At 48.9% G+C, this 12,972-nt stretch overlaps 1 protein-coding gene across 2 annotated transcripts in view; it reads right to left on the bottom strand.

The window, feature by feature from the left end:
• The window catches only part of adnpb (activity-dependent neuroprotector homeobox b), a 14,223-nt gene extending 6,086 nt beyond the window's left edge, over positions 1-8,137 (bottom strand). The window contains exons 1-3 of one of the 2 annotated variants that reach the window (XM_072459640.1): positions 7,730-8,137; positions 4,742-4,850; positions 3,277-3,369 (exon numbers count right to left, since the gene is read on the bottom strand). In XM_072459640.1, the coding sequence (XP_072315741.1) occupies positions 3,277-3,369; positions 4,742-4,849 (201 nt within the window). In that variant the 5' untranslated portion in view covers position 4,850; positions 7,730-8,137. Of the gene's footprint in view, positions 1-3,276; positions 3,370-4,741; positions 4,858-7,729 lie in introns of both variants that reach the window. The other variant, XM_072459639.1, reaches the window with a different exon arrangement.
• Between the last annotated feature and the right edge of the window lie 4,835 nt (positions 8,138-12,972).

Here is a 12,972-nt window from a genome sequence, read left to right as displayed (position 1 = left end):
ACCTGCAACACAACACACACAACACCTTTATGAACACACACACACACACAACCTGCAACACACAACACCTTTATGAACACACAACCTGCAACACAACACACACAACACCTTTATGAACACACAACCTGCAACACAACACACACAACACCTTTATGAACACACACACACACACAACCTGCAACACACAACACCTTTATGAACACACAACCTGCAACACAACACACACAACACCTTTATGAACACACACACACACACAACCTGCAACACACAACACCTTTATGAACACACAACCTGCAACACAACACACACAACACCTTTATGAACACACACACACAACCTGCAACACACAACACCTTTATGAACACACAACCTGCAACACAACACACACAACACCTTTATGAACACACACACAACCTGCAACACACAACACCTTTATGAACACACAACCTGCAACACAACACACACAACACCTTTATGTACACACAACCTGCAACACAACACACACAACACCTTTATGAACACACACAACACCTTTATGAACACACAACACACACAACACCTTTATGAACACACACACACACACACAACCTGCAACACACACACACAACCTTTATGAACACACACAACCTGCAACACACAACACCTTTATGAACACACAACACACACAACACCTTTATGAACACACACACACACACACAACCTGCAACACACAACCTGCAACACACACACACAACCTTTATGAACACAAACACACACACAACCTGCAACACACAACACCATTATGAACACACAACCTGCAACACACACACAACCATTATGAAACACACACGCACAACCTGCAACACACACACACACAACCATTATGAAACACACACACACACACACACACAACCTGCAACACACACACAACCATTATGAAACACACAAACACAACCTGCAACACACAACCTGCAACACACACACACAACCTTTATGAACACACAAACACACACACAACCTGCAACACACACACACAACCTTTATGAACACAAACACACACACAACCTGCAACACACAACACCATTATGAACACACAACCTGCAACACACACACAACCATTATGAAACACACACACACAACCTGCAACACACACATACACAACCATTATGAAACACACACACACACACACAACCTGCAACACACACACAACCATTATGAAACACACACACACACACACACAAAACCTGCAACACACAACCATTATGAAACACACACACACACAACCATTATAAAACACACACACACACAACCTGCAACACACACAACCATTATGAAACACACACACACACAACCATTATAAAACACACACACACACAACCTGCAACACACACAACCATTATGAAACACACACACACACAACCTGCAACACACACACAAAAAACCTCATGAACACACAAAACCATTATGAAACACACACACACACACACGTCATGAACACACACACACGTCATGAACACACACACACACGTCATGAACACACACACAACGTCATAAACACACACACACACACACACACAACCTGATGAACACACACACACACACACACACAACCTGATGAACACACACACACACACACACACACAACCTGATGAACACACACACACACACACACACACAACCTGATGAACACACACACACACACACACAACCTGATGAACACACACACACACACACACACACACACACAACCTGATGAACACACACACACACACACAACCTGATGAACACACACACACACACACACAACCTGATGAACACACACACACACACACACAACCTGATGAACACACACACACACACACACACAACCTGATGAACACACACACACACAACCTGATGAACACACACACACACACACAACCTGATGAACACACACACACACACACAACCTGATGAACACACACACACACACACAACCTGATGAACACACACACACACACACACAACCTGATGAACACACACACACACACACACAACCTGATGAACACACACACACACAACCTGATGAACACACACACACACAACCTGATGAACACACACACACACACACACAACCTGATGAACACACACACACACACACAACCTGATGAACACACACACACACACACACACACACACACAACCTGATGAACACACACACACACGTCATAAACACACAAACACAAACATGATAATAATCACAGTAATAATAGTAGTAATCATAGTAATAATAGTAGTAATAATCATAGTAATAATAGTAGTAATCATAGTAATAGTAATAATGGTAGTAATAATCATAGTAATAGTAGTAATAATCATGGTAATAATCGTAATAGTAATAATAGTAATAATCATAGTAATAGTAGTAATAATCATGGTAATAATCGTAATAGTAATAGTAGTAATACTAGTAGTAATAATCATCATAGTAATAACAGTAGTAATAATAGCAGTAATAATAATAGTAATAATCATAGTAATAGTAGTAATAATCATAGTAATAGTAGTAATAAGCATAGTAATAGTAGTAATAACAGTAGTAATAGTAATAATCATAGTAATAGTAGTAATAAGCATAGTAATATTAGTAGTAATAATAATCAGTAATAATAGTAATATTAGTAGTAATAATCATAGTAATAATAGTAGTAATAATCAAAGTAATAATAGTAGTAATAATAATAATAGTAGTAATAATCATAGTAATAATCATCATAGTAATAATAGTAAAAATCATAGTAATAGTAATAACAATCATAGTAATAATAGTAGTAATAATCATCATAGTAATAATAGTAAAAATCATAGTAATAGTAATAATAATCATAGTAATAATAGTAGTAATAATCATCATAGTAATAATAGTAAAAATCATAGTAATAATAGTAGTAATAACCATAGTAATAACTGTCATAAGCATCCACAGCCTCAGCTTCTCAGCGTGAACACTTCATGTTAACTGAGGTTGTACTTGAAGAGTAACAAACTAGAACTGCAGCGTGTGTCCTTATTACAGTCCCTTATTACAGTCCCTTATTACATTATTACACTCCCTTGTTAAAGTCCCTTATTGCATTATTACAGTCCCTTATATTACAGTCCTTTATTACATTATTACACTCCCTTGTTAAAGTCCCTTATTGCATTATTACAGTCCCTTATATTACAGTCCTTTATTACATTATTAGTCCTTTATTTCATTATTACAGTCCTTTAATGTTTATTACGTTATTACAGTTCTTTATTACATTACAGTACCTGCACTTTGGTGTGGGACGGTTCCCAGGAGCACACGTCGTCCCAACACGTGTGTTTGACGTAAACCTCTGGAGGCTCGAACTCCTTAAAGTCCTGAAAGAAAGAACAACATCAACAACATCAAGGGCCCTTTACCCCGCGGGCCCTTCAACTGCGGGCCCTTTACCCCGCGGGCCCTTCAACTGCGGGCCCTTCAACTGCGGGCCCTTTACCCCGCGGGCCCTTTACCCCGCGGGCCCTTTACCCCGCGGGCCCTTTACCCCGCGGGCCCTTTACCCCGCGGGCCCTTTACCCCGCGGGCCCTTTACCCCGCGGGCCCTTTACCCCGCGGGCCCTTTACCCCGCGGGCCCTTTACCCCGCGGGCCCTTTACCCCGCGGGCCCTTTACCCCGCGGGCCCTTTACCCCGCGGGCCCTTCACCCCGCGGGCCCTTCACCCCGCGGGCCCTTCAACTGCGGGCCCTTTACCCCGCGGGCCCTTCAACTGCGGGCCCTTTACCCCGCGGGCCCTTCAACTGCGGGCCCTTCAACTGCGGGCCCTTTACCCCGCGGGCCCTTTACCCCGCGGGCCCTTTACCCCGCGGGCCCTTTACCCCGCGGGCCCTTTACCCCGCGGGCCCTTTACCCCGCGGGCCCTTTACCCCGCGGGCCCTTTACCCCGCGGGCCCTTTACCCCGCGGGCCCTTCACCCCGCGGGCCCTTCAACTGCGGGCCCTTTACCCCGCGGGCCCTTCAACTGCGGGCCCTTTACCCCGCGGGCCCTTCAACTGCGGGCCCTTTACCCCGCGGGCCCTTCAACTGCGGGCCCTTCAACTGCGGGCCCTTTACCCCGCGGGCCCTTCAACTGCGGGCCCTTCAACTGCGGGCCCTTTACCCCGCGGGCCCTTTACCCCGCGGGCCCTTTACCCCGCGGGCCCTTCACCCCGCGGGCCCTTCAACTGCGGGCCCTTTACCCCGCGGGCCCTTCAACTGCGGGCCCTTTACCCCGCGGGCCCTTCAACTGCGGGCCCTTTACCCCGCGGGCCCTTCAACTGCGGGCCCTTTACCCCGCGGGCCCTTCAACTGCGGGCCCTTTACCCCGCGGGCCCTTCAACTGCGGGCCCTTTACCCCGCGGGCCCTTCAACTGCGGGCCCTTCAACTGCGGGCCCTTTACCCCGCGGGCCCTTTACCCCGCGGGCCCTTCAACTGCGGGCCCTTTACCCCGCGGGCCCTTCAACTGCGGGCCCTTCAACTGCGGGCCCTTTACCCCGCGGGCCCTTCAACTGAGCATCAGACTTTAACGTCCCATGTAAATATGAGGAAACCTGCGTATTTATAAAGTGTTTCTGTCGCAGAGCTAAAGGCTAAAACACATTAGCCTAAAAGAATAAGAGGATTCTTCGCCGATTTGAGAAATCAAGCGACTGTTAAGCACACTCGTGATTTGAATGCAGAAGTAAGAGTGCTTAGAACGTGTGCGACTCACATCGATGTGTTCTCGGGCGAAGTCGAGCCCGATGTCGCCCAGAGCCTTCTTCACGTTCCGGCGCGCCTTCCGCAGACTGCTCAGGTTATTGACCGGCAGCTGGAACATCCTGAGACCTGAGGAACACACGCCTCATCATGAGTATCATCAGTAAACATTAGCATGCTAATGTTTGCTAGCGTGCTAATGTTTGCTAGCGTGCTAACGTTTGCTAGCGTGCTAACGTTTGCTAGCGTGCTAGTGTTTGCTAGCGTGCCAGTGTTTGCTAGCGTGCCAGTGTTCGTTAGCGTGCCAGTGTTCGTTAGCGTGCTAATGTTCGATAGCGTGCTAATGTTCGTTAGCGTGCTAATGTTTGTTAGCGTGCTAATGTTTGTTAGCGTGCTAATGTTTGTTGGCTTTACTGTGAGTGAAGAGTTGACGCCGCTTCAGGTTGTTTTGAGTCATTGAAATATTTCTCATTGTTTTGTGTCAGAACATTTTAGAAATATAATACTTCAGGTCACACAAACACAATGGCATTACAAACAAACAAACAAACAAACAAACAAACAAACATGTAGAACAAAACTAAAATAATGACAATACAGGAATAATATTCTGACAATAAAGATCATAGTTATATTACACGTGTTTCATACTGAGCAACACTTTGTTTAACCGGGCCCCCAGACCCAGACCCAGACCGGGCCCCCCAGACCCAGACCGGGCCCCCCAGACCCAGACCGGGCCCCCCAGACCGGGCCCCCAGACCCGGCCCCTAGACCCGGCCCCTAGACCGGGCCCCCAGACCCAGACCGGGCCCCCCAGACCCAGACAGGGCCCCCAGACCCGGCCCCCAGACCCATACCCGGCCCCCAGGCCCGGCCCAGTCTTGGGGTCACAGGTCTGGCTGGGATGAGACAGAGGGTGAGACAGTGTTTTTTTTTTTAAGCTGTGCTCCTGATAGAGAATGGCGCCTCCTATTGAGCCTCTCCAACATGTCTGCAGTGAGAGAGGGAGGGAGGAGGGCGGGAGAGAGAGGGAGACACACAAAGAACGAGGAGAGAGACACACTCCCACAGAGAGGGGAGGGGAGAGGAGGAGGGGGAGGAGGAGGGAGAGGGAGAGGAGGAGGGAGAGAGAGGAACACAAAGAGTGTGGAGGGAGGAAAGGAAGGACAGGAGGAGAGGGAGAGGAGGAGGAGGGAGACACACACCCACACAGAGAGGGGGAAGAGAGGGGGGTGAGGGAAGAGTGAGGAGGGGGAGGAACACAAAGAGAGAGAAGGGGGGGAGAGGAGGAAAGGAAGGACAGGGTAGGAACGAGGGGGAGGAGGGAGGGCAGAGAGAGGGGGAGAGAGAGGGGAAAACAGGGGCAGAGGGAGAGAGCAGCGGGTTGGACAGGCTCGGAGCATGGGGGAGGGAGAGAGAGGGGAGGAGGAGGAAGAGGAGAGAGGAGAGAGGGGGGAGGAAGAGAGGGAGGGAGAGGGAGAGAGGGGGGAGGAAGAGAGGGAGGGAGGTGGGCGGGTGAGATGGAGGAGGGAGAGAGAGAGCAGCGGGTTGGACAGGCTCGGAGCATGGGGGAGGGAGAGAGAGGGGAGGAGGAAGGAAGGGAGGGAGGAAAGGAGAGAGGAGCAGAGTCTGCACCAGAAAAACAGGCCTAAACCAGGTCCAAACCAGGACTAAACCAGGTCCAAACCAGGACTAAACCAGGTCCAAACCAGGACTAAACCAGGACTAAACCAGGCCTAAACCAGGTCCAAACCAGGTCCAAACCAGGACTAAACCAGGTCCAAACCAGGACTAAACCAGGTCCAAACCAGGACTAAACCAGGTCCAAACCAGGTCCAAACCAGGACTAAACCAGGTCCAAACCAGGACTAAACCAGGTCCAAACCAGGACTAAACCAGGTCCAAACCAGGCCTAAACCAGGTCTAAACCAGGACTAAACCAGGTCTAAACCAGGCCTAAACCAGGACTAAACCAGGTCTAAACCAGGACTAAACCAGGACTAAACCAGGACTAAACCAGGACTAAACCAGGTCTAAACCAGGTCTAAACCAGGACTAAACCAGGACTAAACCAGGTCTAAACCAGAACTAAACCAGGTCCAAACCAGGACTAAACCAGGTCCAAACCAGGACTAAACCAGGTCCAAACCAGGACTAAACCAGGTCCAAACCAGGACTAAACCAGGACTAAACCAGGCCTAAACCAGGTCCAAACCAGGTCCAAACCAGGACTAAACCAGGTCCAAACCAGGACTAAACCAGGTCCAAACCAGGACTAAACCAGGTCCAAACCAGGTCCAAACCAGGACTAAACCAGGTCCAAACCAGGACTAAACCAGGCCTAAACCAGGTCCAAACCAGGACTAAACCAGGTCCAAACCAGGACTAAACCAGGTCCAAACCAGGCCTAAACCAGGTCTAAACCAGGACTAAACCAGGTCTAAACCAGGCCTAAACCAGGACTAAACCAGGTCTAAACCAGGACTAAACCAGGACTAAACCAGGACTAAACCAGGACTAAACCAGGTCTAAACCAGGTCTAAACCAGGACTAAACCAGGACTAAACCAGGTCTAAACCAGAACTAAACCAGGTCTAAGTTTGACACTGCAAAATAAAATTGCATGTAATCTGCAATCTGGTGTGTGAGATCTGCATTCACAGGTTCAGTCCTGATGTGGACTTGGACTTGGACTAGAACAGGACCAAACCAGGTTTAGTTTCGATGAATGAAAGTGTGAACGCCGCTTTACTATTTGGGTTTGTTTGGTTCCTGTTGGTCTGAACTAAGTATGAGGGTCACTCCAAGACCCGTGGACCCACCGTGGACCCACCCCGGACCCACTGAACATATTGTCACATTTAAAACAGAAACAGAGAACTTTACCTTAAACCTGTAAAAAGGACACAGTAAATAACATAAATTGGACTAAAACGGGTCTAAACCAGGACAAACTAAAAAGTACAAACCCGGTTCTTTTGGTCCCGGGGAACTTTACCTGCTCACACCTCCAGCACCGCCGCGGTCTCGCTCTCTCAGCCCGGGTTTGGACCTCCGAGGATCGGGCAGTTTCCTCCCGGATGCTGGCTCTCTCTCCCGGTCTCTCCCCCACACAGACGCCGCCTCACCCCTTCCTCTCGCCGGGAAACGGGAACCAGTGTCCCCCGCGCCTCCTCCGCAGCTCACACGGCGGAACCCCGGAGCTCCTAAAGCGGACCCGGGCAGTGCGAGCAGCGGCCTGACATCTCCTCTGAAAGCGGCTCTGAACTGCTCCTGAAGCGGGTGAAACGCGCCGGTGAAACGCGCCTGTTCTCGGGCTGACAGTGGAGGACGTGCCGCCTGCTCCGCGTCCTCTCAGACAATACACCCGGAGCCCGCGGACCCCCCTGTCCAAAATGGCGCAAACGAAAGCAGAGGAAGCGGTCACAGCGGCGCGCGCGCTCTAGCGTCACACCACAGCTATGCGTCACGGGCCGCGGCCATTTTGGGACGGTCGGTTCGTTCTAACGGCTCTGGAGAAATAGTGTATAATTCAGATCGTTTTAAGATACAATATACATGAGGTTAGATCACTTTCCTGACATATGGACGTATTCATAAAACGTAATTGATACCGTTAAAATAGAAGTCTAAACTCGTGTAGTCAAGATATGGATAAACTAAAAACAAGGACTAAGTCTGTAAAAGTAAAATGTCCTGAAGAGCGTGAGCGTTTAGTTTGTCCTAAACACTTAATGTTACTTTATACTGTACTAACCGCCAATGCAGGCTTATGCGTATTGTTTTAAATATCCATGGGTTTCAGAGTGGGCGGAACTGTTGCCATAGCAATTAATTTAAAATATTATATCTTCTTAATGGTCAAACGTGCTGAAAACGTTGCCAGGAAACAGGAAGCTGAACCATTGAATGCATGTGTATTTTCTATAGTCTTTTAATAATAATTTATGGAAATGGATGTGTCGTTTGTCTAAAAAGAGCGGTAAAACTCCGTTTGCTGAAACAGAAGTGACGTAGCGTGAATTGCGTCACAAAACCAAGCTCGTGCGCGGGCTCGTGCGCGGTGCGTGATTGGTCGGTTTCACACTTCTTCTAATTAAGCTCCAGACTTCGGAACCAGGACTGAAGCTGGACCCGGGACTCCGCCGTGTTTGAGAGGGGCCCCTCGGTTCTCCCGGTGCGGGGCCCCTCGGTTCTCCCGGTCCCGTGTCTCTGGAGTAAACAACCCCGTGTTGCAGTTACGCGGGCTGGCCTGTAGCTGGCGCCCTTCTGGAGAGGGGTTTGCAGTCAGAGCGCATGCGCAAAAAGACAGTCCATTGAATGCGATGTTTATTGGCTTCAACAGATCATGTGACAAAATACACAAAATACACATTTGTTTCAGACTCACCTGAAATGAACTGTTACTAATAAAGTTATTAAATTAAATCCTGTAAAAGTAGAGATAACTTCAGCCCATATGTCCTCTAAAAGCTCCACTTGTGTCCTAGACCCCATTCCTGTCTCCTCAAGGACATTCTCCCCCTGATTATACACTATTCTTACTATAATAAATACTTCACTCCAAAGTGTTTGTGTTCCACGTCCTTCAAACATGCAGAGCCCACCACAGCAGGGTTCAGAGCCCACCACAGCAGGGTTCAGAGCCCACCACAGCAGGGTCCAGAGCCCACCACAGCAGGGTTCAGAGCCCACCACAGCAGGGTTCAGAGCCCACCACAGCAGGGTCCAGAGCCCACCACAGCAGGGTCCAGAGCCCACCACAGCAGGGTTCAGAGCCCACCACAGCAGGGTTCAGAGCCCACCACAGCAGGGTTCAGAGCCCACCACAGCAGGGTCCAGAGCCCACCACAGCAGGGTCCAGAGCCCACCACAGCAGGGTCCAGAGCCCACCACAGCAGGGTCCAGAGCCCACCACAGCAGGGTTCAGAGCCCACCACAGCAGGGTTCAGAGCCCACCACAGCAGGGTCCAGAGCCCACCACAGCAGGGTCCAGAGCCCACCACAGCAGGGTTCAGAGCCCACCACAGCAGGGTTCAGAGCCCACCACAGCAGGGTTCAGAGCCCACCACCACAGCAGGGTCCAGAGCCCACCACAGCAGAGCTGAAACAACATCTGCATTTGTAACGTCTAGATTCTCCTGTAACTCCTGCTCGCAGCAGGTCCTAAAAGCTCCATAAAAAGCTTTAATTGGTTCAAAATGCAGCAGCAAGATTACAACAGGAACTAAAAGAAGAGAGCACATTACGCCGGTGCTGGAGTCTCTTCACTGGCTCCTGTCCAGTTTAGAATCACATTTAAACTCCTCCTCCTGATTTACAAAGCCATAAATGACATGGCCCCTCCCACATCAAAGATACTATAGAACCATCTCATCCAATCAGAGCTCTTCACTCTCAACATGCTGGCCTTCTGGTGGTGCCAAGAGTCTCTAAAAGCACAGTAGGAGGTAGAGCCTTCTGGTGGTCCAAGAGTCTCTAAAAGCACAGTAGGAGGAAGAGCCTTCTGGTGGTCCCAAGAGTCTCTAAAAGTACAGTAGGAGGTAGAGCCTTCTGGTGGTCCAAGAGTCTCTAAAAGCACAGTAGGAGGAAGAGCCTTCTGGTGGTCCAATAGTCTCTAAAAGCACAGTAGGAGGTAGAGCCTTCTGGTGGTCCCAATAGTCTCTAAAAGCACAGTAGGAGGTAGAGCCTTCTGGTGGTGCCAAGAGTCTCTAAAAGCACAGTAGGAGGAAGAGCCTTCTGGTGGTCCAAGAGTCTCTAAAAGCACAGTAGGAGGAAGAGCCTTCTGGTGGTCCAAGAGTCTCTAAAAATACAGTAGGAGGTAGAGCCTTCTGGTGGTCCAAGAGTCTAAAAATACAGTAGGAGGTAGAGCCTTCTGGTGGTCCAAGAGTCTAAAAACACAGTAGGAGGTAGAGCCTTCTGGTGGTGCCAATAGTCTCTAAAAGCACAGTAGGAGGTAGAGCCTTCTGGTGGTCCCAATAGTCTCTAAAAGCACAGTAGGAGGTAGAGCCTTCTGGTGGTGCCAAGAGTCTCTAAAAGCACAGTAGGAGGAAGAGCCTTCTGGTGGTCCAAGAGTCTCTAAAAGCACAGTCGGAGGAAGAGCCTTCTGGTGGTCCAAGAGTCTCTAAAAATACAGTAGGAGGTAGAGCCTTCTGGTGGTCCAAGAGTCTAAAAACACAGTAGGAGGTAGAGCCTTCTGGTGGTGCCAATAGTCTCTAAAAGCACAGTAGGAGGTAGAGTCCTGTCCTTGATAAAGAGGCGACACAGTCTCTTCATTTAAGACCAGGATTAAAACGTTCCTCTTTAAATGACTTATGTTCAGGCCAGTTATGAACAGAAATATAAAGCTACAGTTTCAGCTCCGCTGCCCTAGCAGCAACTCTGGGGGAAGTATGAGCTCTGTCCTCTGATAAACACTTCTTCTATCAAACTATATTTACTATTTAATTTCACTTGTGTTTGTTCATTGTCTTTTCTTCTTCTTCTCTCACTTCCTGTCGAGAGTGAAACAGACACATCCATGATGTGGATCCAGATGATCCTGAAGAAACATCTCCCAGTTCTTGAGGAGGAGAACCGGTTCTCCTCAAGAACCTCAAGAACTGGTTCTCCCCAAGAACCGGTTCTCCTCCTCAAGAACCGGTTCTCCTCCTCAAGAATCGGTTCTCATCCTCAAGAACCGGTTCTCATCCTGAAGAACAGGTTCTCATCCTGAAGAACAGGTTCTTCTCCTCAAGAACTGGTTCTCCTCCTCCTCAAGAACTGGTTCTCCTCCTCAAGAACTGGTTCTCCTCCTCAATAACTGGTTCTCCTCCTCAATAACTGGTTCTCCTCCTGAAGAACCGGTTCTCCTCCTCAAGAACCGGTTTTCCTCCTCAAAAAACGGTTCTCCTCCTCAAAAAACGGTTCTCCTCCTCAAGAACCGGTTCTCCTCCTCAAGAACCGGTTCTAATCCTGAAGAACAGGTTCTCATCCTCAAGAACCGGTTCTCCTCCTCAAGAACCGGTTCTCCTCCTCAAGAACCGGTTCTCCTCCTCAAGAACTCGTTCTCCTCCTCAAGAACTGGTTCTCCTCCAGGTTTATACTTTTGGCTGAGATGGAAGTTCTTGTGATTTCAGGTGTTACAAAAACACATTGGATGAAATAGGTAAATCAGCAGGTTCCACACAGAGAAGGTTCCACACAGAGAAGTTTCCACACAGAGAAGGTTCCACACAGAGAAGGTTCCACACAGAAAAGTTTCCACACAGAGAAGTTTCCACACAGAGAAGGTTCCACACAGAAAAGGTTCCACACAGAGAAGGTTCCACACAGAAAAGGTTCCACACAGAGAAGGTTCCACACAGAGAAGGTTCCACACAGAGAAGTTTCCACACAGAGAAGGTTCCACACAGAGAAGGTTCCACACAGAGAAGGTTCCACACAGAGAAGGTTCCACACAGAGAAGGTTCCACACAGAGAAGGTTCCACACAGAAAAGGTTCCACAGAGAAGGTTCCACACAGAAAAGGTTCCACACAGAAAAGGTTCCACAGAGAAGGTTCCACACAGAAAAGGTTCCACACAGAGAAGGTTCCACACAGAGAAGGTTCCACACAGAAGGTTCCACAGAGAAGGTTCCACACAGAGAAGGTTCCACACAGAGAAGGTTCCACACAGAGAAGGTTCCACACAGAGAAGGTTCCACACAGAGAAGGTTCCACACAGAGAAGGTTCCACACAGAGAAGGTTCCACACAGAGAAGGTTCCACACAGAGAAGTTTCCACACAGAGAAGTTTCCACACAGAGAAGGTTCCACACAGAGAAGGTTCCACACAGAGAAGTTTCCACAGAGAAGGTTCCACACAGAGAAGGTTCCACACAGAGAAGGTTCCACACAGAGAAGGTTCCACACAGAGAAGTTTCCACACAGAGAAGGTTCCACACAGAGAAGGTTCCACACAGAGAAGGTTCCACACAGAGAAGGTTCCACACAGAGAAGGTTCCACACAGAGAAGGTTCCACACAGAGAAGTTTCCACACAGAGAAGGTTCCACACAGAGAAGGTTCCACACAGAGAAGGTTCCACACAGAGAAGGTTCCACACAGAGAAGTTTCCACACAGAAGGTTCCACACAGAGAAGTTTCCACACAGAGAAGGTTCCACACAGAGAAGGTTCCACACAGAGAAGTTTCCACACAGAGAAGTTTCCACACAGAAGGTTCCACACAGAGAAGTTTCCACACAGAGAAGGTTCCACA

This window comes from Eucyclogobius newberryi, unplaced genomic scaffold, assembly GCF_026437365.1.
Source record: "Eucyclogobius newberryi isolate DKJ021-1_F unplaced genomic scaffold, fEucNew1.0.hap1 SCAF_241, whole genome shotgun sequence".
Taxonomy (NCBI): domain Eukaryota; kingdom Metazoa; phylum Chordata; class Actinopteri; order Gobiiformes; family Gobiidae; genus Eucyclogobius; species Eucyclogobius newberryi.
Note: the sequence above shows the minus strand (reverse complement) of the source record. Positions and strands in the feature narration are given on the sequence as shown.